The 26,534-nt window shown below is 39.9% G+C and overlaps 1 protein-coding gene and 1 long non-coding RNA gene across 2 annotated transcripts; one reads left to right on the forward strand and one right to left on the reverse strand.

Annotated features, from left to right (window-relative positions):
- Positions 1-1,749: 1,749 nt before the first annotated feature.
- LOC111271218 (uncharacterized) lies at positions 1,750-21,685 on the reverse strand. Its single transcript, XM_022851883.2, has 4 exons — positions 21,508-21,685; positions 17,674-17,850; positions 6,871-6,933; positions 1,750-2,625 (listed from the first exon to the last, which is right to left on the reverse strand). The coding sequence occupies exons 1-4, from the start codon at positions 21,523-21,525 to the stop codon at positions 2,482-2,484; spliced, it is 402 nt and encodes a 133-aa protein (XP_022707618.1). The 5' UTR covers positions 21,526-21,685; the 3' UTR covers positions 1,750-2,481.
- On the forward strand, positions 8,461-16,304 carry LOC111271221 (uncharacterized). The gene is made up of 4 exons (XR_002686752.2): positions 8,461-8,907; positions 14,771-14,931; positions 15,269-15,386; positions 15,760-16,304. It is a non-coding gene; the product is annotated as an uncharacterized LOC111271221 (long non-coding RNA).
- Positions 21,686-26,534: the final 4,849 nt, after the last annotated feature.

The raw sequence follows: 26,534 nt of genomic DNA on the forward strand, positions 1-26,534 counted from the left end.
TACGCAGAGTACCAGGTCATTAGGCGGATTAATTGCAACATTGACACAAGCTGAGTTCAAGTAACTCATTATTACAACACTGTTTTTATCAGTAACGACATAATGAAAAAAAATCTCAAAAAAACTACGTACTTAAGTTAACCATTAGGCTTTCGTAGAAGCATCATTGGCTGGATTGTTACATAGTACAGTCGTGGCTGCTCGTATTTTACTGCAAATACCGACAACTATATGGCAGGCAGCAGTTTCGAAAAAGCCTGGAACTGTGGTTCTAGAAGGTGTTTTGCCCGTGCGGTCGGTATAATAGGATCTCGTGCTGGCCGTAGAACTTAACGTATTTCTTATTTTTTTTTTTCGCTCATCTCTGAAAAACAAGCTTCAATAATTGCTTTCAAAATGATGTTTTTCGACATTCTGCTTTGATAAAATGCTATGATTTTATATATGCCAATGAAAAAAGTTTCAAGTTTTATTAGACTAACTTCTAATTTTCTCCAGCAAATAATTTCCATGAAATGTTAGTTCATAGAGTTGTTAAACACCAGCATCATCCAAGGGGATTATTCATAACACCTTTACGATGCTGGGTCCATCTATAAACTTACATGTAGACGTCAACAAGAGGCGACACTATTTGTATTGATCACAAGATCAAGCGACCCCTTCTAACACGCCTTGTGGTATGTGCGACGGTCCGGCGACTAGGCTATAGGAGGAAGCCTGAGGAGTTCGCTAAAAATAGAGCCACTGTACCGTACGCGGCTCAATTGTCGGCTGCACTGCAGCAGTTGTACGTTCACAAAAATAACTAAGAACTAAATAGGACCAATTGCCAATAATTCCAAGTGGTATTTTGCTTTAGAATGCTGACCAAACTATTCACGAGTGACGCTATCAATAACGGAGACGGACACCGGTCAGACGGCCGACGGGCGCGCCAGAACGCATTTTAGATGCCTCTTCTTTGTTCTAAATGAATCGTTACATTCCAGCGTAAGTTTTAGCGTCTGTTAAACCGTAACGTTAGGATTCACATTAGAATAATGTTAGCCTATTCAGGTGCCATTCCGTTATCATTTTAATTATAACCGAATTTAAATTTAAAAAAAAAATTAAGAATATCTATATTGAGATGTTTACTTTATTGCGGTGTTTTTTTTTCCAAACTAGTGGTATTTTCTTCATGGATGGGCTTATTTGTGGGCGACAGAGATGTGGTAACGCACAAAATGCCAAAATGGTTTGGTGAAATCAGCGGGGCCAAAACTAAACGCATACGAGTATAATTATATGAGATTCTGAAACTGTACTTAGCAGAAACATTAATAATAGAGCAGCAATGATTATGGCTAGAGCGCTGTTACCAAGCTTTATACGAGTATAGTATTAAAATATCAAGCAAACACGCAGCAGGTCATGGACAGGTGTTCGCATCCAGTATATCATGAAGTGACATGCCGAGAGGCCGACCCTTGCGGATTAGCCGGTCGACCATGTAAATTGCCATTGGAAGTTTTCGGCGGAGGTTTCACGTTTTCTGGTTCGGTAAAGGACACGCCTTGGGATTTGGGAATTATTTTGGCGCGCAGTTATTCAAAGTACATATCCGCAGTCGCATAAATTCACAGACTTTTTTAAATCTCGAAATAGTAAGCTATGCGCAAGTGGTATTTATAAAGGAGTAAACAACTCGCAGGCTTGTTTACCTGTTCCAATAACATTTACGGTAGTTAAGCGTACCCCTTCGTAAGATTATCTGATAAGCTGCATTATTTATTATATGCATTGCTGCTAATAATGTCGATTCATTTGTTTGTCTGACCGTGAGGTTAGGGTTTACTCATGTCCTATTCAACATAAGCTGGCCTGAACCACGCACGTTTACGCAAGACATCGGCCTGGTCAACTCGAGTTGCGAATGTTGCTGAGATCAAAGGCCGATTCAAATCAAAACAAAAAACCAATAGTCACAGCGGACCTCATGTTAAGGCTGTAGCATGCAGTTGTCCAAACGCGTTTTTGGCTGCGGTGGCAGGTTCCTTGCTAAAGTATTTACATCCTTCCTGTATGTAGATTGAATGTCCACATTTGGATAGTGATTCACAACTTACACGTTGAAATTATCGAGTGCAAAAACGTTATAATGAGTATATTCTGTTAAGCTTTTTTACTTCAAATTTTGCTCATTAATACATAGCTGCACTGTCACTGACCTGAAAATCGAAGCGTTAGAACCTCGCTAATTTTATCGTTTTTTTTTTTTGTGAGATCTAATTAGCGATATAATTACTTAACTGTTGACTTTTTCGCAAATTGTATAGGGGAAAAAAATTAGCGTTGACCTATAAAATCAACTATAGTTAATTACATTTTGCTAGATGTTGGTTCTGTGCCAAATACATTCTGGTCGGTAGATGCCTGAACTATCAAAGTTACTAGTTGAAGGCTTTAGTCGAACTTGGTTAGTGATCTCTACTATGGTTAGTCATCATAGTCGGCTCCGTCCTCAAGTTGCACATTTACGAAGATTTCAAAGGCTACATTATCCTCGTTAGCCTCGATGGCGTCAACATCGTTGGTCTCACGTCTCCTACGCCCGATCAGTTGTGGGTTCTGCCGTGGATTCTGAAACGTTTAAAAATGGCGGAGACAGCCATTTTGAGGCGCATAGTTTTGTTGTATTGTAATAGCGTTATTCCAGTAGGTATTTTCTCTATCGTGCTCTACTCCTGTCTAATCTGTGCTGCTCAACAACTATAATGGAAACAGATAGAAAATTAAGTAAAGGAAATATATTTTTTTAATTTCAATAAGTTGTTCGCCTTCGCACTTCAAAAGTAGTTGTAAAATGTTTTTTTTGTATACCTATTTGTCTACTAACTTGTTGTGGGTTGTTTCACAACGACGAGTCCCTCTGCACTTTATCGTACATGTTCATATCATGAGAACTTATGCAGTCTGGCAAATATTTGGATTTCACTACGAACCCTTTGGGGGCCTGTATTTAGAAAATCCGGCTTCTATTTTGCTTTTCTATTTACAAAGTTTCAACGCTTCGATATCTAGGTCGTCTCTTTTTCCTCCGTTTTTCGCACTTGTTTTCTCTATTCAGCAAAAGGCCCGCCAAAAAAATTCGATATTTTCAGTGTGTATTCAAGAAACCACTGTGTCAAAACATTTGTTTTTGAAAATAAATCTTTTTTGTCAATCTGTTTAAAGGAGGTCGGTCGCCAATTTTCAGGAGTAGCTTTGTGCTCATCGATGAACACAGTTGCCGGTGTATTATCTTTCCCTTATATCATAATATCGTATATTATTATTACTATTATCTATTTGTAATTATTATCTTTATCACCGTCAATGACGCAAAATTAAATATTTAGACGCATGCCGCATGTACTGTGCATGTATCAATACAATTATCTCTTGCATCTTCTCTGCATATAATTATTGTTTAAATTAGCTTTCTTTTCATACCCTTTAAAAACAACGAAGTGGTACAGAATTATGTGACGTTTTAGCGGGTTATGATCTGTGAAAGTTATCAGATTTAGACGCCAACATGTTTTGCTAATAAGCAGCGTTTTCTAATAACGTGCTTACCAATATAGACACATATCTGTTGGATATCGTTTCCTATGCAACTCTTTACTCTAAACCAAATTTGGCCGAAATCAGTGTAGACTTTTTTTAAATCTTTTTTTTCTTTTTTATTATTCTTATCATCTACGAGCCACCGTTTCGAACGTCGAGGATGAAGCCCGGTCAGGACTGAACAGCCCACTTGTTATTGCTTTGGCAACTTGAGCGTAGTTAGGCACTTCAGCTATTTTTCAACTAAAACAATGTGAAGTAGACTTGAATATTGGAAGAAACAATAGCTGAGTCGATTCTAATAGGATACCTTATATTTCACCAAGTATTGATATTATGTAATATTGGTTTTAGGATATACCCACTCCTTACAGTTTAATGGTGTCGCACGAGACGATCCGTCCTTCAGAAGCACTTCGTCTACAGAAGTGATCGATGGCAATTCAGTCACACCGCCTCCAAATTCTAGAAATTTGCAAGCTAACTAGATTACCCCGACTGAGGCTCGATGTGTTGTATGCATAGGCTACTTTGTAGAACATGGTAACACCTATTTTAAAGGTTACAGATATTAAAAAAAGTAAGATTACACAGTTCTATACTGTTATGTGCGCTCAAGGTTTAGCTGTAATTTAAACGAATCAAGACTTTGCATAAACGCATGTTGCTTTCCGGTACCCGTTAATGAGTCGATTTTTCATGATGCTTCAACAAAAGCCTTTGCTTTTTGGCCTTTCCCCTTTTTGTGAGCAATAGCAACATCCGCTTTCTTGAAGCTTCAAGTAAAACAATTATGTCAGCGCGTTTTTTCTCCTAGTCTTCCGCCAAGCCCACCTGTTCTCGAACGAAGGTCTATTGCCTTTTTGCCGACGGCCACCGCTGCTGCACTTGTATTCAGTGGTGTTGTAACATCGGTTATCCTCATAACCGATTCCAGGGGCCGATTGACCTGTATTACGTAAAATGCTTTTGTCTTGGGAAAAGAAAGAAAGGGATATGTCACGAACCAAGTCAACAACAGTGGGACAAACAGTCGCCTGCCTGAGTTAATTACGAAAACTTTTCCCCCTAAAGGCAACGTTGCTCGGCGATCTAGCGCGCCGACTTACTGATGAGAAATGCGTCTCAAAACGCATAGAAGTTAGAAAGGCATCGGCCTGTCTACTATCGGAAACATGCTGAACCTAAGGAACTGGCGGACGCCGCCTTGCTAGGTGTGCCTCGGCGGTATTGGCAATATTCGTTCGGTCGCTGGCTTAAGGACTGCGCGATAAGAAGGTTCATCCGGTGAAACCTGGAAGGCTCTGGAAGGAACGGAGGAAGGCTCTGGCAGCAACCCACACAAATTGGACTACAATGGTATAAGGCTAACTCTCGCTAGGACGGAAATACTTGCTAAGTGGGTAACCCAGAAAAAACGAGAATTAATTTTTGGGAAAATGATGTTGCCTTTGTTAATCTGTCCTTTTTTCTTCTTCACGTATCTTTTTATTCCTTTGAGTCTTTTATTCCTCGTTATTCTCAGGCACATTTTGCTTCTTCCAGTTAGTCTACATAGTCACCGTTCTTGCCACTGGAAGCCGCTAATGACGGAGTAGGCTTCTTTTGATATCGTGTTTTCCATAAAAGTTCCAAAAAACTAACCTTGAATTAAGAGAACATGAGATATACATTGCAGTCTCAGCCATATTTTATATACCTGCTATTTGGTCTTCGAAAAAATTATTGTTTATCAATAATTAAATTTTAACAGGTATCCGTTTTGCAGCTAGCTTGAAAAATGAGATGTATATGAATAAATATTTGTCTGCCTAAGTAGAATCATAATATTGCTATGCAATTTATACATATACGCTGTATATTTGTTACGTTCTGTCTCGGTAACATCATTTAAGCAGACACCCTATATTTGGCCCCTCGTAAGCGTAAAGTGCATACCCATGTCTAGCGTGGACTTTAGATGTTGAAGTTAACTATTTTAAAATAAAGCGTAATTCAAATACGCAATACCAGGCTACGTACTGTAAATTACTTGGGTGCTTCCGTTTTTTTGCAACCAAAGGGGTTTTCTCCATCGGGAACACTACGATTTCCCTTCTGCTACGTTTCTGACTAACTATATCAATCAAAGCTGGTGCTTAAGAGATTTCGCCTGCCAAACACTCAATTAGTATTAATCGTATAGCAACACGAAAACCGATGAAGTTTTTTTCTTCAGAATTCGAAAAATCCGAAAAAAAAAGAAGGAGACGGCGGAGGCGAAGCTGACGTTTAATATGTTAAAGATACCTAGCAGCACGCTACGTTTCTAGTGCATTAACTCATCTAGTGATCCTTCTGTAAGAATATTAAATCTGTGCCCACTTCATCGACTACCAGTCCTTCTTCTTCTTTTATTTGGTTACGTGGGCTTGAACGCGCCATATTATAGACGCGGTTACGGTTACGTGGGCTTGAACGCGCCATATTATAGACGCGGTTACGATCCCCTGTCTTCTTCATCCGCTTTTAGTTTGTTCTAATAACCGTAACAAACGGAACAAAACAAACAAGAAAAGACGAAACGAAGCCCAAACAAACTCCAACAATGATGAAACGAATGACTAGAGTAGACGAATAGCAAAAGGTAGGTATTACGACTAGATCGTGCTGTATCTCAACAGCTTTCAAGCTAAACAGAACCTAGACTGTCACCAAAAGAAAAGTCGTTCGGAAACCTTTTTGTCTTTTGTTCTTATCTACCTTCGCACTCTTCGCTAACGTGCTCATCTTTCAGCTAGACTCTCTAGAGTACCAGGACGTAAGCCACTGCACCTTAAGATTTGCAGAGTTGTCGGTGCTTATGATCTTATTTCTTACTATCTTATTCTCAGAACAAAAAAATAATGTTACAGGACATGTCGTTCGGACACTCGAACGTTAGAGAATTTAGAGAATTCGTATGCTGTTGGCGGCAATATCAGGGACTATATCAAATTGATTTAGTGCAGCACTAAACTAAGACAGGCGAACTAATTTATTAAAATAATTGTTTATCTATAATCTATAATTCAGTTTCTGTAATGTTACATAAAGATGACCGCAGAATACTTGACAAAGTCAATACCCAACACTACCATATAAACGATTGACAGCTGTTCTTGATACATAAGAAGCACGTCACGGAGAAAATAGGATATTATACATCTACTATATTATCGACTACATGCTTTAGATACCTAAGTTAATCTAATACTTTCATATGAAGTGATGAAACAGGCCACCGAAAATACGTACGTCGATACAAGACGAGATCATGCAAAACGCTTCCCCCTGGGTAATGTTTGCCGGAAGGATATTCTGAAAATAGAAATATGCAGATATGTTTATTTTCCTTTTATGTTTTTACTTTTCCCTTGACTGAAACGAAGCAGCTCAGATACGGAATAGCGTTAGAATCCTAAGAAGCCCTTAGATTGTTACCTATACGAGTTTAAGTAAGATAGCTAATAGCCACCTGCGTGAAAGAATGCCCCAACGTCTACTTGTTTGTATATATATATATATATATATATATATATATCGAGACAAAGTTATGCGGATATAGTCTAACACCACTTCTTCCTCCGCTATGCGGTGTTATTGCTTTTGGCGCCTGTAGGAAATTGTAGGATATATTCAGATCTTGAGGGCTGAAGGGACGAACAGCTAAATTTAGCGTAATCTGTTTTGAGGGCTGAGGTACCGCTAATGCCAACCTGTTGGTCGTGACAATCAAATAATGCTCGAAAACGTTGCAAAGAGGTGCACTCGAGGTTTTAGAGGGGCATAAATGCGTAACGTATTTCTTTAGAATTGGCTGCGCGATGACGGCCATATAGATTCCGACATTTTCCCGCCGGCTTCGAGAGCGCCATTGAGGGCCTCCCAAAATGCTGATACACTTGGACTGAAAAGGTATTCGAAGAATGGCCATGCTAAGATGGATCATAGATATGAACCTGTTGTCTACAAACCACGGACGGGTGAGCTTTTATATGTCCTGCTGCAAAGTTCTGGTTTGCTCAGACATGCTGTGGACAATGATGCAGACATGGCCACAAAGAGCATTTTAAGTTAGAAAAAAGGACGACCGTTGCAATGCGAATTGACGTCGCTTAAAAACTGGCTAACTTCAACGGCGCCCGTTACACTAGATTGCACTACAAAAGTCCCGTTGGTTGGAAAAAGGTCCCGTCGTAGAAAGCCGAACATTGCTTGGCAACAGCTTTTTCGTAGCTATACAGAAATAAATGACTAATCCCAGCAACTAGCTGATATTTGCTGAACGGAACATCAAACTGCTAACAAAAGTGTTGTTATCCTAAACATTACGGTCTTCACGTAAGACTTTGGCTATTACCTTTATGGTAAATAAATCAAGAATAGGCTGAAGTAAAAGATATATGAAAGTCCGCTTTTCGCTATATAATAACCAACATTGTTTTTAAATGTAGTAAATAAATATACTCACATAATTATGACCTTCAATCTATTAGGAGCTAGCGGTTTAACGAAACAAGGTTTCTTACGCCATTTAAATAGGACAATATTAAATAAGACAAAATGTATGTAACTACAGCCTTCCATCGCGAACAAACTAACGCCGCTCTAATAGATCATACCTAACTATGACGGTTTCCGTGAATACAAACGTTTAACAAAGCACCAATAAATCACAATTTAGCTTCTAATGTTATAAGTAAATCCATTTTTCTTTATAGCTTATTCTCAAACGCCTATTACAACATTACATTTCAATCAGGGTTGAAAACTTTAATTGGAAGTTAACTTCCTTTAACGCTACTGTACAGCGCTTATCCGAAACAATTCGACACCTTTGTTTGTTTACCGCGCGACTTGCACCTCATCAAATACAAAATCGATGCCTGCAGTCATCGTATTCTAGCCTCTATGGTTCCGGCATCGCCGTTAGCCATCCCACGAAACAGACGGCTGACTCCTGCCAGCACGAAACGAACCCTGTGTCTATGCCCGGGTTCGAATCTAGAATGTAGCGTGTTTTCAAGATTGCCTGTGTCTATGCCCGGGTTCGAATCTAGAATGTAGCGTGTTTTCAAGATTGCCTGTGTCTATGCCCGGGTTCGAATCTAGAATGTAGCGTGTTTTCAAGATTGCCTGTGTCTATGCCCGGGTTCGAATCTAGAATGTAGCGTGTTTTCAAGATTGACAGACAAATACGTTGCCCATTAAGCTATAACGTAGATTATATGCTAGCCTGGCTTGTACACTGACTACTGGTGGAGAACGTAATTTTTGAAGCATCATACTTGGGTGAGCCGATAAGATCAATTGACATTTCATTTTCGGTCGGTTTTAAGGAACGATTATTCTGGAACTTTTCTAGCCGCTTCTATCATCACTACAACACATGATTCAAATAGACATACTGTATAATACAAGGCAAATTCACGATATAAAACATATCATGGTTCGTAAAAACATGGATGTGTATATATATATAGTGTTAATTCTATTGTAACTAAGTATGATCAATGTTTACCGTGGTTGCTTCACTACTGCATGGCTGATATGGTTCTATTTACTCGTTCACTATGTGCAAGGACCCGACCTTCTAGAGCGCAGCCATTATAGGGTAGGAGCCCTAAACGAGTAACAGCCCGCGTCATAGGACAATGTCCTGGTGCAGTGTTAGAGAGCCGGAAACTGAGCTGGGTATTTGTTGTTTTGGCTGAGTTTTGGCAAGTGGTGTCATCCTCTTCTGACGGAAACATATTCCTCATAAACTAGTCGCTTGTTCTTTGTTGATTGTTTTGTCGACTTTTTTTTACCACCGGAGCTTAGGTTCGGGGTAGCGCAGCAATTGCATGGCCAATAATGCGATGACGATGAGGTCACTGAGATGCACTGATAAGCCTAGTGGCAATGGAAAATGAAAATATCGAAGAGACCCAACAGCGGTTTTAGCGGATAATCTCGTTGAGCCGACTTCATGAACGTAATCATACCGAACGCTCCTTAGCTTAAAACGAAGCCAAGCGTCGCCGAGCCAGTAGAGAGTGCAAGAAAGAAGAAAAAATAAAATGGTCGAAAACGTATATTGTTATATGATAACAACGGAATACAGACGACATAGTCACATGCAAAAGTACTGCATGGTTTTTAATCTATGGCTTTTCTTGTGTGTAAGAGACAGCCTCTTCACATAGCTTTTTTTCGTACTTGTGCCTTGAGTTGATTAAGATTTTTTGGCTTTCATTTATCATATTAGCAACTCAAGCGGGCGAGCGTTTTACAAAAGTTAGAAGTTCCTTACTGAGAAGCTGCGACTATATAGAAGATAATTAAGGATAACTGACAAGCCGGTATGTCACAGTTGTCGTTTAGAAATTACATAGTGTAAGTGTTTCGTAGCAAACTCATTTCAATAACTTCATGCTTGAAACACGGTATAAAGGCCTATAGGGAGACGCAGTACATCTACTAGCTCAGGGAAACCTATGAGTTAGTAGGTTCAAAATGAGCGCATTAACCTTGCCGCAAAATAGTATTTACTCGGTTTAATCGCCATATTTCAATTGACGGGAACATTCTTAAATAATGGTTTTATCATACAGCAAAACTTCATGAAGATGTCAGCTCGCTACGATTAATGCCGAAAGACAAATAGACCACCAATATGCCTGAGAAATAAGTATGCACCATTCAACTTACACATAGATCAAATGCATTTGTTGTAAAAGGTAAATTTTCAAATGGCGTTGTTGACGCGTGCGACATATGCTAAGCACCAGGGATCCTACTGTGGAGGTCGTCGAATAACCTAAAAGCTGTTTTATTGTTGGGACCCAGTAGCCCAGCAGTGCTCGTCACTGTGAAGCCATCTGAAGCGTACGTTAACCAAAAAAAAAAACAAGTCTAGATAAAATTACATCAAACTTATTTTACATAAACATAGTCTCAGAACTGCAATAGAGAACTGAATCAAGTGAAATATCCTGAGTCATAAAATATCGATATTCCATGAGAAACAAACCAGGGTGGATTGAGCGTCTCCGATAACTACATCATCTAAAACAGGCATCTATGGGTCTAACCAGGGTTGTCAAGTCTATTCACATATGTTTGTTTATTGGCCTGTAGCCATCTAATAACAGAGATGATAAATAGGAGCATTATCATGAATCATAGACTGTGCGTGTCTCCACCTTCGTTACGTTAGACGATCGCGTAAAACTGACCAGTTGCCAGGAGCTCACTGAATCGATAATCATTGGCTCAGTGCAAGTGTAACGGGTAACGTATCATAGGTACATGTTGTGGTGTGGGTTCGAATCCAGGTGCAGACATACAGCTTTTCATGCAGGGAGCCGGTGATCTGATGCGATTCCTAACGGCGTTGCCGGACGTAAAACGTTTAATATACGGAGTTATAAGAATTAACTTTTATCGCTACAGGCTTTTTTTTTTCATCAAACTTCACACAGGATGGCGCATATGCTCGGGGGTGTTTTCATAGAATGGCCAGTCACTAGTTAAACGGCTAAACTTTCCTTCTTGTTAATGGTTTTTTATCAACGAGCTAAAATAGAGCTTAATGCAATAAAAAAAAATCCATAGGTTGGCAAATTAAATCACATTCGACAAGAACGCTGAATGCCAAACCCCTAAACTTCATTGATACACGTGTATATAAATTAACCATTGACCAGACGCTGTTTAAGATGCATGTTCCTAAGCGGTGTCCTATACTATATTCATATATTACAATAACTTAGTTCAGTAGGAAAGATAAGTTATTTGCTAAGTACAGTTGACTGATGCTAAACTTCCTCTTTGCAAACAAAGAAAAATTATTAGACTGTTACAAACGGCTCCGGCAGACTTCAAAATTGAATGACTTTAGGTGTAAGTGCCGCTGGCTGACGAAATCTGGCGGGGAAATACTGCTGATTTTTAGAGACAATAGTTAACTTACTCCAGGAGGAACTAAGTTCACAAAGAGAAAGATTACGAAGATTAACGCTGAGTGGACAAGTTTTTGTTTCTTGAACGCCACAGCGCTCTGAAATTCATCAATGATTGGCAAAAAAATTAGGCAAACAAAAACATAATACAATTCACGGGCAATTCGAACTGGATTGTTGAGGATTAGCGAGGAACTAGCCGGATGTAGGGGGTTCGAAAGACAAGAATGCATTGTCGCAACTGAAAAAGCTTTGTATAAATGCACAGACCGTAGAACCTAAGGGCCCTGTTGTTCAGCGCTAACATTTCACATGTAAGGTGTTACAGAAGTATCACAAAAATACTGAAAATGCGGAAACCGAGTAGAAAATTGCGAATCGATTCCAAGCCAGTTATATGGATGTAACACGCCTAGTGTATTCCACGTGCAATTTGCGACATTTTAATTTATAGAAAACCCCCTTGAAGCAAGCGATCGCCATACACGAGCCGTCGCATAATCTTTACCGCCATTAGAGAAGGGTCAGACAATAGAATGGCATCGCCTTGGAGACAAATGGATAGCAGTGGCATTCGCGACCAGAGGATACTCGTCGAATGGATACAGTTTGTATTCCCGAACTCCTCAAGAGACTCATGGGCCATTGGCACGACTATCGAAAACACGCAGGTTGGTTGCCCCATAGCTCAATTACTCGCCGGATTGAGCAGAGGAACATTTAACGCTGGCTTCAACCTGCTTATTCTTCCGACCCAGGTCTGTGCAATTATATGACTTTCCACGCCTTAACGAGGGCAACTCAGTAGCAATTATGTCCTACTAGCGATTTACTTCTAGTATCAGTAGATCGAGAATATGAAAACACATGTGATAGGTAAATGCTTGCGTAGAAGCGGTCGGATTGGTAGAAAAACACATTAGAAGATCATGCATATCGTTCTTCATTTCGCAACGGACACCTACAAATAATAGCAATAACTTTGCGATAATAGTGCGGTCAACAAAAAACAGCTGTATCTGTTATTAGAGAGAAGCGGATCAATAAAATGGATTGACATTGACGGACTCGTGTATAAGTGCTTCGCTTGAATCTCTTCAACGAATGGCTACTTATCACCAGCGCGTTGCTTTGGCTGAAAGACGCTTTCACATACCTATGGGCACTTCCCCGTTCCTGTTGCCTCGGGTGTACTGTGTGGCTCTGGGCAACGTAAGAAATTTGTAGTACCAACGATCGGATACTTAATTAAGTATCCGATATTCCGATTCTGATGAGTAGGCAACTATTTCACTGAATAAATATAGGTATTTAACGCCCGGCGTCAAGCAGAAATGGAAGCTACCCCATACGGGTGATATTACAATAGTTGGGTAAGCGAAGGGAACAAAAGTTGTGAAATATTTACACACACAAACATGATAAACTTTGTCTGATAGAAAACATGTTTTATGTCTTCACTTATTAAACTATTAGATCGTGTGTCATACACAAGTAATCCTCTTCCGTATGTTTAATAATTAAAACAACATAGATAATTCAAAGCGCTGCATTATAAATAGGATAAGACAGAATGAAGCTCAGAAGCTCAGAAGCTCAAGCATCTTGATCAAAAGATCCAAATATAAAAGGGGATTTAGTCTGTTAGAGCTACTCTGAAATACTCGAAAGATACAAAAATCCTGAGAGTAAGGAAGACACGTGAGCATCTTCTCGATTGCAGTACGTTTTTTTTGTTTTTTTTTTTTTTGTCACAGTCAGAGAATTCTTGAAGTGAATATTTTACAGGAAGTCCATTTTTACGTAGAACCTTTTCATAGACTATGGCACGTTGCGGAAATAGATCGCAAGCTACATCTTGAACCTTTATCAGGAGCTGGCCATAAAGCCACTGGGTGGATTTTTCGATCTGAACCAATTTCGTATGCATTACTTCTCCAGCTCCACTAAAGTCACCTGATCTGTTTTCACAGCATACGTGCGGAAGTTGCTGTCAATCTGTGCCTCGGCCAAAAAAAGAAAAAAAAAAAAGCAGACATGATCATTTTCATACTTTCCCAAAACGGTGCCCGATAGATGAAACCAATTGTCAAATCGAACAATTTTTATTATCCTATATGCATATTGTTGTATAAAGAATTTTAGTAGATTTTGTACGTAGCTTTATTAGCTATGTGTTTTGTGAGCTCCTTGATGAACATAGAGTCCGTTTGCCTGATGCTATAACGATGCTAGTAGAATAGGGAGGTAACGAGGACCGCGGGCAAATTCATGTGAGATTATGTTTACAAGCCATATTTTTCGTGAAGGATGATATCCCAATGAAATACTGTAGACTTTATGCGAACGTGTTATAGAAAAGCTAACTAGTTCAGTGGTTAGAGCTAGTGAGCCTAATACAGGTAATGCAGAATTTTGCCGCACTGCATTTACATTACTTTTCGCTTCAAATCCGTATACATATAAAACGGAGCGGATTAATACATCCAGACGTATCAATAAATCATGTTATTATTACTACTATTTTTTTTAATCCCACCCAAAATGTGCTGGAATAGGTTCAATATAGGAATGAACATAGTCAGAATCTGCAATAATAGACACTTCTTGTTTGTGTTACCAGTCGTCAGATACTCAGCTTTGAAAAGATTGTTTCTAGGTGCAACAGATTCTGGTGAATTGGGACAAACTGCGATAATCGCTTAATATATGATTCAGTGTCTGCCAGGGCTGGCAACTAGAATAGTTTGACAAACAGGAAACTTAAAGTTAACGATTGTTATGGTTAACTTATTACCATAGAGCACTCTATAAGTTTTTTTGGTATGCTACATGCATATGCATGGAGTTCAACTGTTGCCATTGCGATTACATTATACCTGAGATCTACCTTCTATAAATTACCACGTATCAATAGCTAACGATAGTAGACGAAGCTTTTGCCAGTTTGTCCGCTGCACGACTGCTTCTTGAATATTGTGCTACCCGGCTCAGAATTTCCAAAGCAATTAATATGTCTTATCTCTTTCAGATGATTGGAAACGTTTTTATCATGTCAAATGGCAAAATGAAGCTATCACTTATTAATTACCTTAGAACGTACAATCTAAAAACCTGGTTCGTGATTTTCTTTACAATTTAGGAAAAGCGGTAAATTTTAATGAACAATTTTAAAACACAAATTTTTGTCCTGCAAAAACCCCGTTCAGGTATTGAATTCATTCTTAGATATACACCATGTTGCCGTATGGAGGGCATCTATTAGGAATTCTCGAAGCACGCGCTATTCTATCGGCCTGGCCAGTAGTGGCATACCTGTAACGCTAATTGCTACACGAAGAAGGAGAAATGCAGGTCGAGCAGGAAAACGGTACGCAACTCCTAGCAGAGGCCTTACATCTTAGGAAGTAGCACAGTGGTTGCATCTGTTTGAACATCCGTCTACTTAGAGAAGTACTTGTTTCAGTTGATGCCCTTCGAGTTCCTTTAAGAGCATAACATTCTAAAGAACATCCATAAAACCTAAAGGAAACAGTATTTATATTAAAAGATGTTTTGCACACAAGTGAGTGGTAATGATCTATTTTAATACGTTATTAGCAGCTCATCATAATGGTTTAATAAGACCGTTGAAATAGATCAGGAACTAGATGACGAAACAAGTTACTAAATATGTACCCTATCTTTTTCATGTGACTCGTTTTTAGCCCAGAAGACTCCTCTCTAGTACCTCAACGAGCTCTCTGAAGCGAGCAAAAATGCTCAACGAACTGTACAAGTAATTGCACTTATGTTTCAACTGTATGCTCCATGGAATCGTTAAAGGTCAATTTAAAAATTTGCTAGTAGAGAAGAAACTTAGCTTTCTGAACCTAATAATCAGTAATGAATGTCTCACTCTGGTTTGTCCGAACATAAGGGATTCCTTGCACTCATTTACTAACCGCGATCAGCTAGATCTGGTAGTTACCCGAAAAGACCCATTTTTTAACAGTGGAATAGAACCATAATCGCCCACCTCAGATTTTTTTCTGTTTCTTTATTTCTCTTCAATCATTTTTACTAGAGAATTTTGCTTATGGCAGCTTCGAGAGCAGCTTGACCGATGTAATTCAATTGACACACAACCATTTCAATTAAAAATCAAATCCGGTTTGACAAATTATAATATAAATGTATTATGTCATTTGTTTTGCAGGAGCCTATGAGTCGAGTCTAACTTCAATGAAACCTTATCATTACCCATATATGTTCACTAAGAGTATTAGAACCCACCACTTAGCGATAACGTCTAAAATGTCTGTTTCATTAACGTCATTCATGTAACCTTCGGTAGCTTTTTTTTTGACCAGACTTGATAGATGTGTCCTTCGTCTGGCTGGTACTGTGGGACTCTCACCTACTAAATCCTGGACCCCTCATAAGGTTTGGACCTTGGTTCGGAATATAGTTTGATATTACTTCCAACCTTCGGTAGCTGCTGGTGTGTCGCCGACCTATTTTGTGTCAAAGATAGGCCATCTGGAGAAGTGAACACTGGCACATGCTACGCTCGCCATAATTCACCACCCTTCAGCGTCTTACCTAACGTAATCAATGCGTTTCGCTACCGCCTTGTGATAAAATTAAACCCATAATTGTCGATACTTCGTGATGAGTCATTCTACTGCTACACAACAAATTTTCTATTCACGCTATTAAAACTATTACACAATAGGCAGATCAGTAGCAAGATATCGGAAATGTGCGATCTCTTTTTTTATCATCATATTGCCTTTGTCGTCGCTTAAGTTTGATTAGTAACTATCTAATGGAACTGAAGGTACTCGAAGATTTAAGTAGTTCGAAGTTCAAGAATAAGTGATGTAAAAGTATGGGGCAGAGCTTGTACCACTTTCAGTGGCATGGTTTTCGAACGAGTTTCACAACAAACTCCGACATGACTTATAAAGAAAAATGCGTAATTTGGTAGGAAAGTGGTAACTAGCTCACCTATTTAAGCTAGCATAGTAGAGCGGCTCCCGTAAATAATAGTAACAGATAATAGTAAGTAAAATTCTGTTCTGAAGGAGGTAAAAGTGTCGATTACATACTACAAAAGATAAAAGCACTTGCGTAGGAGAACAGTAAACGAATCTTAAGGTTCTTATTGACGCCTACAATTTGGGCGGAGGTTGCCGCTTCAACAAATATCCATCGTAGTTCTTCGAAATGTCTGAAATACACACATATGTAGCTAATCATATCTGACCTGAAGCTTACGACTAACCAGTTAGTAAATGAAACAAGGCAAGGCAGCAGCAGCAGCAGCAGCAGCAGCAGAAAAAAAGGTATTCAATAGGCCCTTGAAGCATACTGTTTGACGTGGCGGAAACATCCATTGACGCGTTAATTAAGCCATGTGTCTTGAGAAGTTATATCACTTTGTTTAGAAGGACTTGCCAATTGGTAGAAGGCATCTGCTAGTCTATAAGAGATGCAAGTAAATTTGAATCCGCTATTGCCGCTGAATACAGCTTCAGACAGTAACCATCATCACAAAATGCAGTGTGCCTATGCTTGGTTTCCAATCTACAATACAGCCTAGATACAAGTAAATATGAATCAGGTATTCGATCTGGATCGCACTCCAAATGAATCTTGAAGAACTAAAGGAAGACTGTAAAGATGGGGGAGAAATGTGCCGCGACTGTCAGATAAAACGAGTATTACCAGGAACCAAGGCCCTATAGGAAATCTGATTTGTTCTGTAGCCACCGGAGCAGTATTAAAAAACTAGTCAGTTTGTCATTGTCTTATCTGCGGCAGTTCCTCGAGAGTATCAGTGCAGGTTTGGTTGACGTCATGGATGCCGTTGATAACACCCCTTGCATGCTATTTCCGATATTTATACATTCATACTCTATAACAAGTGGCTGCTTTAGATTGAACTTTGTCTTGGACTTTATTCCAACTCAACTGCTGACCTTGGCGAGGAACGTGGGATACTTGTGGAGAAACGAAGCTATAATTACATATACATTTATTGGTAAATGTTTCAGTATCGAGTTCGGAGAGAGGAAATCTCACAGACTATATTGAGATTAGAGATTTTGAAGAAATAGTTACTCACGTTCCGCGTGCAGCCGTTAACGGCGGTGAGGTACCTCTGCTGTTGACAGAGGACGCATTGACTTTGAAGGGAGACGGCGGACGACAGAAAACACATTCGCACATTCTGATATGAGAGCCCAAAAAGCCAGGACGCGCCGAAGCCCAACAGCGCGCTTAGCCAAGCGACGCGCAGCAGCTGGAACACAAAGCAGTCACCTAACATTGTAACCACATGTACATAGTTCGTCTGAGGTTTTACGTCCATCTTAGAAAAATGCTATACGAGGAAAATTCGAAGTTCATATCGAGGTTTCTGATCAGATTGATACTTCACATTTGATGGCTTTTGCAAACCGCTTTCATATTCATAATCGCCTACGTGTACAATATGATTTGCATTGGAATATAGTAAATACGTGTATATATATACGCAATACAATGACTAAATAAAATAGTTAGACTTCGCAATAGTGTTCGCAAAAAGCTGCACCGTTGTAGAAGATTATAGTGCAGATATTCTGTAGGGAAGATATTATCCATAAATTTTAAAGTTTGAAGCAGCAAAGCCTGCTTGAGAAAGTGCGTCAAATAAATCAATTACAAATGAATGTACGTTAGATAGAAGGCGCTAATTAAGTGACGAGTTTATTAGCTAATCAACACAGGAACGCCCACGAAAGCATCAGGCAATCAAGGCAACGCTATCATAATTTATCTCGTAGTCTATATATAATCGAGACCTAGGCCACTGATGCTATTTTGCTGTAACAGGGTTCTAGAAACATCATACCCATCTCAGGTCGATAAAAATACTAAACGTATTTAGGTGGACACAGTGAAAAAAATCTAACAAATTGCCCTTTTTCTTTATTAATAAGGGAAACAAATGTTAGGTATAGTTGTCTTCTTCGACAGCAGGAAGAAAATAAGCAAGGCTTATAATCTCGCCGTCTGAACGTGATCTTGTATAGACGTCGTAATTCATCATCTATTAATAACTCATCTGCTAAGACAACCAGATATCTTTTTAAGGTAGTCTCGAATGTTGAAGGCAGTACATCTTAACTATGAACAAACCTGAATTAACTTAACGTCTTCGCACAGTTCTTGAAATCTGCTATAAGAAGTATAAAAAAATAAATAAATTAAAAAAAAAATAAAAATTCTGCTTTCTACTTTTCCTCGCATGAATGTGATAGTTTAGCGTTATCATTGATCAGATATCAGTGGTATATTATAAAAGAAGATTCCTGAGCGTTATACAAACATAATTTATCGAAGTATAAAATCGACTGCAATTGTATCAGTTCAGAGAGCATACTTATTTTTCTAATATGAGCTAAGGTAAAAAAATTTCGGCACACTAAAAACAATCTACAGTGGCGTTTGTCTTCATTGCTGCGTACACCTTCGAACCTATCTGGTTAGAAATTATATATCAATAGCATATGTATCCTTTTGACATGATTTTTGCAGATGTAAACTATTTAATACCTTTTTTTTATGTTAGCATTAATTTTCTAGGGGAGCATAATAAAAAGGAATAGTTTACCTATTAATAATATCTTTCACCTCATGTTCAAGAATCGTGTGGATACCGAAGCAAATTCTTTCAAAGTACCTACAATGATTATTAATAGCTACAATTTTTATTCTTTTTATAAGAAATGCACATTCCGAAACGGGCGGAAACAATGCGGATTTACTAAGTATCAGCAGCCGCTCTCGTTTAATATTTCGAAAATAATTATGTGAGCCTGACTCTACTGGAAAGATGTCATCATCACTTAAGCTCTCGCGCTTTTCTTCTTTGTTCCCCTTTACACAGTAGCATTCAAGCTGAAACGATGGTGTCCCAAGCTAATCTTGCAGATGCTTTGGGTGTAGCCCCTTTGTGGAAGTAAAGAAGGGTTAAGGAGGCTAGATTGACTCTTCAAACGTTTGCCCACCAAAAATGGGAGCTCATCCTGCCTGGGAATTTGCCCATCTACCGCTACTCCTAAAAAAATCTGCCGCCCAAGAAATAGCAACGTCATTAGAGCGAAAGAGATTGACATACAAAATTCCATAAGCTTCCTATTTGAGTATGATACATCAAAACAGTCCTCTTTCTAGCAAAGACAAAGATACAAATGCCAAATGATAGGATGAGTTCGTCTCAAGATACCTCTTGCAGTTCTTCAGCAGACCTACTTCAGCACATAGCGAGCAAAAGAGTATAATAGGGCACCGAGTAATCTCGCAGTTGTTTGAAATATTCACTTACATCTGTGGCAGGTAGCCGGATTGTGACGTACAGTCATTTTGTCACTGTTAATTACGATCTCTGGCAGGATGATCTCGACGCAACGAGCATGCTCGTTTCATCACCACCAGAGCTTGTATTCCGCTTATACAATTGAACTTTAGGAACCTTGTTTGTATCTCATTGAAAAAGTTTCGTCCCGTCGACTACTTATATGGAATGGCATTTATACTGTTCATTATCTATTATTGTTACTAATAACTCTGTATACTTTACGCCGAAAAACTCTCCCTATGTATCTGTAAGCACCGTCAGTATCTGCGAGAACGAACATCGACTCAATGAATATGTACGTAAGTTAACGCAGAAGAAAACTGCTGCTTGTTACAGCTACCTAAAACTGTCAACCTAAGCTATTCATATGCTGGATTTAATTTCGGCTAAAAAACCTTAACGGTAGGTAAGTTTATCTGAATTGAATAAAGGGTCAGAGTATACCTGAAAATACGTAGACCGAAACCGGACGTAAAGACGCTTCGCCCTGGGAACCAACCGTCTGTGACGCTCAACGTTAGCACCGAAGATAAAATTGAAAACATTTGTTTTCGGGGTTGATCATTTCAGCGGGCACTTTCAGGTAGGGACACTAAATAAGTAAGTCAGTCTGTGTATTGTTGTAACACGTTATGTTACTTCGTTTGGAGGGTACTTAAAATACGCCACCCATACTGTTAACACAACGCAAGCGCGGCCATAAAAAGCAGATATTATAAACCTAAAGCTAATACCTATTAAAGGTCGATATGATCTAACAGAAGAGCGTCCAACTAGTGTCAGTGAGGCCAACAACAATTGTACGTTCACTGAATTGTTTCATAACTTCCATATTATTATTATTATTATTTTATTGTATAGGAGATGTTTACGTGGTTCATATAAATAGTATTTAGTATCACTTGACTCTTTTGCCCCTGACCCTTGGATAAAGTATATATACAATAATACTATATTTCGAACTGTAAGCCTTTTCAAATATTATAACATAGCAAGATTGTGTTATCCGATAAAAATATTTCTAACGTTCAAACAGGACAAAATGAATCGATCGAAGTAACAAGTAGCAGCTTCCTAGACGGAGATTCTTTAATATTTGCTAAATTATCAAAATTGTTTTTCATTAAATCTTGTTATTTTGGGAGGAATTGTGTCCAAATAATTCATCTGCATTAAGGCCACTTTCAGGCATTTCTGTCCTATCTAGTTAGACTATTAGGTTGAACAGCTTTCTAAGAATTCACCATTGAAGTAAAAGCGATACTTATTTTAAAAACGGTGCTTAATTAGCTTAACGGTGCGGATTTTAAAAAGTGTGCTTGTTCGGCCGATTAGGTATACGTGGATTATCCTTAGGCCAAACTATATTGAAAAGCACGCATTGGATCACCCTTCAGGTATCCGTTCCATTTCCTTTTATGATAGACCATACATTAGGGCGCAGGATTCACTGCTTTGTATTTATCCGATGGGGAAGGTTATCTTGGAACATGCTCAATATCGCTGCGCTTCATCGCCAGAAGTTACGAGACTTTAAAACACTAAGATTCTCACACTTGAGAAGATCGTCATAGTTTGCTTGATGGGCCGACAGAGAAAAGGATGAGGCTCTGTGCTTCAACTAGCGCGGTATAACAATCGAAAACGATCCGTATGCTGCACGATATCGTTAGCTGGAACCAGCAACAGACACTGAATCCTCAACCAGAATGAGGTACTAACTACTAAAATTGTCTCGGTATCAACAAATGTGTGTTACAAATGCTGTCCGATGACAGCTGACTGATGACAAAATAGTCATTGAAAAACTGCAACATTTTCGATGTCCCTGAAAAACATTCTCTCATTGGTAGCTGCTGTCAAAGGCCGAACGATGCCGATCGCCAAATCGGCCGTTAAAAAATTGAATTAAGCTTCAATCAAAGCGGCTATCGGAGGGGGAAACTTCCGGAGAGCAAAGTCACGCGATGATGACATTGCTTGCTGCACTGTGCCAGTTTGCCTTACCCGAAGCACGCTCATAGTAGCCCAAGCCTATGTCCACATAACGATAAGCTTTGCTATGTAAGACTCTCATTGATCACCAATAAATACCAGTGAGAACGCTGGCACACCCACTGAGGTGTGCACTGTCACAGGCGAGGTTATCTTTCACAGAAGCGTTGCAATGTATCAGCAAGCTACCATGCTGACCTCCGAAAGGGAACTAACATACGAAAGCAGTGTCGATGGCCCTGACCCTTTTGCAGATACTCTTCCCTGAAAATTTGCCAATTGAGACGAGTCTCTTTTGCTACCGCACATCATCTGGCATTTATCCTGACTGCCAATTTGTCAGTGGCAATCATTCTTGTTATCATTTTCTCTCTAGATCCTTCGTGGTAGACGATACTGGAGTCCTTTTTGTCTGTGTGCATCGATGCATATGCTGACCGCGTGGACTCCGCGGCAGTATAAAGCAACCGGCAAACGAATAGTTCGCCTATTTGACCAACTACTCTAGAGCGTTACCCTGCCCACATCCGCTGGTTCAAAGCTCAGTAGAAAAGTCTTTCAGTTTTTGATTTGCACTTGGACACGCACCCATGAAGGTACAGGCGCAGACCTCGTTACACCACGAATCTTGATAAATCAAAAAATACGTGCTGATAGATTTGTACGAACAGCGTTTGCAAACCTGTGAACGCGCCAGCTAGTGCTACCTATAGTGTACATGAATACAGGGAATTCTATGCGTAGATAAACAAAGCCATATATTTCTCAAGGTCGGCGTTTTTCGAGGTCCACCCAGACTGTCTAATCGCTTCAAATAGACAAGGTGCTTCAGCCACACGTTCCATCGACTAACGTTTCTGATGATCAAACATCTTACTGATCAATCGAACAACATTGACGACACAATCCGGGTCTAGAAGCTTGATAAAAATGGGTATTTTGCAAGCATAGCACTATTCAGCGTTGCGTATCATTAGTTTTATCAATGGCTGAAGTAATCAGAAATCGATGCAAATCTAATGACTCACAATAGCAAACGTTTATCTGTAACCACTTTTCAACATGTGCTTTTTTCGCCGCACGAATACGAAATATTGATCAATAGTGCCAGATCACTATTGCTGGGAATATCGTTTATTGAATAGACATCGGAACGGTTAGCGGTCGTGATGGGAAGAGATTGTTACGAATACGAAGTTTGATGCCGCCTTTACTTAACTTACTGTGTGCCTGAAGTCATCGTACATCATCATCGTACATCAAAATGCTCAGATACTGTACCTTCTTTTGCTAAGCAAAGCTTTGAGAATATATGTTAAACCATTGAAAAACCGTCGTAAAATGCAATAACATAATTTTTATAAATACATACATACATATCATAGAGAAGAATGACTGGATTTAGTGTATCTATCTGGCAGTTTGAAACGATGCTGAATCGCGCGTAAATGCGTTGCATCATGGTAAGTGTAGGCCAAACCCTGTGCCAAAAAATGCTCTCTGACACAGTTGATTAAGTAGAAACGTCAAAGAATAGTTAAAAACACATTAACGAGGATACCATGGTAAAAAATGAGAGCCATAGTTAGTTCGCCACACACGGGTGCCTTTCAAGCCTCTCGTTAACTTGAACTTACAGTTCAATCGATATGCTACTTCTAGTACTTGTGAGTGCTTATGACTTTGTATAGCCGTTGGAATGGCCTCTAATTGCTAAGTGCTACAGTGATGCATAACAGGCAGCATATCCCATACGGACACCATACCTGTCGACGACTAGTACACCGCAAAGCATAGCGGTTATTTTCGTTGACGCGGGCTCGTCAGGGTTCCTTCTAACGCATACAAGAAGGACAAGAATAATCCATCGACGTCTCCTAACCAGCTCTACTTGCTATTCTCGAATTTTCTTGCATAATAATTGTAGTATAATCTTCTTGTCTTAGCAACACCTAGCGAATAAACTCCCTCTGGCCGATCATGTGTGATGTCTGCCTGTAATAGTTTCTCAAGCCCAGATGCCCAGGTGCCTCCCAGTGAGGGAAGAAAATAGCGCGTAGAAGAGGCTGGAAGGGAAGGAACGGGCATTCTGGGACGTGATGGCAGGGCATAGATAGGGTTATGTGTCGTTCATATGTAACTTGCTGTCTGAATGTGTGCAGAGACAATATATCTGCACGTATGCGAGTAATCAGGTTATCGTACTCATCCAGACCAAGCAAACTCCACCATCGACCGCTTGCCACCCTCGTGTAAATGTCGGTACGTGTAATCAAGTCAGCAGCTTGAAGAATCTTCTTTTAACAACACACCCAGATGCGCATATATAAATCGTCAGAATAAACTTGGGCTAGCCTGGCGTTTGAGAAATAAGCTTGTGTCACAGACGACTGGTGCTTCAGAAAATTATGGTAGTTACATTTTGGGATTCGCTCTTTTTCCAATTTCGCCCATTCCAACTTGCTTACCTCCAGTCCCTTTGTTAATTAGCGGTCGAATAAGCAGGCTAACGATCCTGTTCCATTAAACAATCGAGGCATCGAGAACCACCGTTGTTACATCGAAAAAATTTTATACCTCGAATGAACAAAGGAAAGACTGTCCTACGCTTTCCATGCACTGCCCCAATGCTACCATTCTTTTGAAGTATAAATTTGCCTTTAAACCTGCCAGCTATCTTACGAACAAACACACGGGCATACAAAGTACTTACCGCTCACCCCTTCATTCTTTTCACCACCCCCAGCATCGACTCGATAGCACGATAATTTACGGTCAAGCGTTTTGCCAATATTTGCTTTCCGCTAGCTAGGTAGCTAGAGAGAGAGAGAGAGAGAGGGGGTGAGGGGAAGGGACATGAGTGTTATCGGGTTTTAACATCTTCTATCCGGTTGGCTTCAGCAGAAATGGCCACGTTCGCGAGCTTGTCTTTTTGCCGCTGCCTTCCGCTTAAGTGGCTTAAACGATGCCTGCAGTGTTCACACGAGCCACCACTGCGTCTGCTACGACTACATGTTCTGCTCAACTGTCTTGAGGGGACCGTTTCCTAAGCCCTCACCACTTCCTTTCCCCAGTTTGCCTTCACATCCAGCCTGGTGGTCCACTCGCACGTGTTAATAATGGCATTGTAGAGCCATGGCTTACACACAATATTTACTACTGGTAGCGGTGCTACCATCTGTCACCCAGCTATTATCGCCAGACTAGACAGATCACTCAAACTTGTACTTACCAGACGAACAATGAAGAAACCGGTCTATGGTCTAAGAAACCGATAACGAATATGTCTGCTGTTGCAGATAGGGTAGCACTATAGAGCTAGGTGGTTCCGCTATAACCACAAATTATTACTTTACATTGTAGCAAGGCAAATAAAACAGATCGATTCAAGGGATCACTATAAACTGATTAATAGATGAACCACTCCAGTGAACAACTAAAACGTATTGGCCTTCCTTCTTTGACGCGCTGGCCGAAAAGATGGTCGATCGCAGAAGGCATAGTTTTTCGTCGCCTTCTAGAGATATTCTTTAGAGAGATACGTTTGCGCTGGAAAAATGATAATGTACAAACAGAGTATTCCTTTCAGAGGTAGCGCATGAAATATTTCAAGCTATGCCGTGCGAATTCTGATTCTATTATGTTGTAATCCGTCTCTGCGGCTCTGATGCTTGAAGATCTCGAAGTACCCAAGGCTCTGAAATACAAAAAGAAAGAAAAAAACACATTCCCGTGTCGGTTGTAGGACAGACTAGAGAAGACGTTTACTTGTCGTTATCCCGCTATTCCTTTACGATCTTTCATGCTGACAGCAGACATATTGATTGTGAAAGTCATTTGAAAAAAATAAACGTGTAAAGCTTAAAATTCGTCGGTTTCTTCGGGCGCCTTTGAACGACGCGCGCATCCTCAACAATGGAAAGCCCGTTTGTTTCGATAGTGCGCCCACTATTAACTTTCAGCTTTTCGCTTCATTCTATAGCAGCCTTGCTTACTTCAATACGTATATTGCTTAGCAATCTGTGCTGCTAGCATTCAGCTCGGCTTTAATTAGTTTCTCATGGTTAATTAGCTTGAAATTTCACTTGTTCTCTCGTCGTAGTTACCCTACTGTTAAGATGTAACACTGCTTCGTCCTACGCTATGTCGAACCGAACACGTGGGGACCAGAAACGGCGAGATAGCACTTGAGCGCGTCACTAGCGTTGACAGAATCCGAAAGGTCTGTTTTTGACGATTCATCTCCAACGGATCCCTTGACTTGACTGAGTCAAAACTAAGGAGCCACTCGGGTGGGATTGAGCTCTTGATAGGCCCGGCTTTTCCTTTCCAATGAAGTCAACTGCCGAATAGAGCCGGCAAGCCCACACCGGAATAACTCAGTGCATTTATATGAAAAATTGTTAAGAATTTTTGCAATATATTCCGACCGCGTGTGAGGAGCACTCACATTAATCCGTTTTTGCCCTCGAACTCCGAGTTTAGAGGATGCCCATTTGTCTGAATAAGCTGCCGGGAATGGATCATAGCTGCTGGCCGATAGTCTGGGTATCGTATAGTCGTTTTCGAACACTACAGCAGACGCC

The sequence above is a fragment of the Varroa jacobsoni genome, unplaced genomic scaffold (assembly GCF_002532875.2).
Source record: "Varroa jacobsoni isolate VJ856 unplaced genomic scaffold, vjacob_1.0 contig00430, whole genome shotgun sequence".
NCBI classification, from domain to species: domain Eukaryota; kingdom Metazoa; phylum Arthropoda; class Arachnida; order Mesostigmata; family Varroidae; genus Varroa; species Varroa jacobsoni.

Coding starts and splice junctions, on each gene's coding strand:
- LOC111271218 (XM_022851883.2), bottom strand. Junction 6,934..17,673: donor TTAACGGCTGCACGCGGAAC/GTGAGTAACTAT, acceptor TTCTATTTTCAG/AATATCCTTCCGGCAAACAT. Junction 2,626..6,870: donor TGATCTCGTCTTGTATCGAC/GTACGTATTTTC, acceptor TAAACGTTTCAG/AATCCACGGCAGAACCCACA.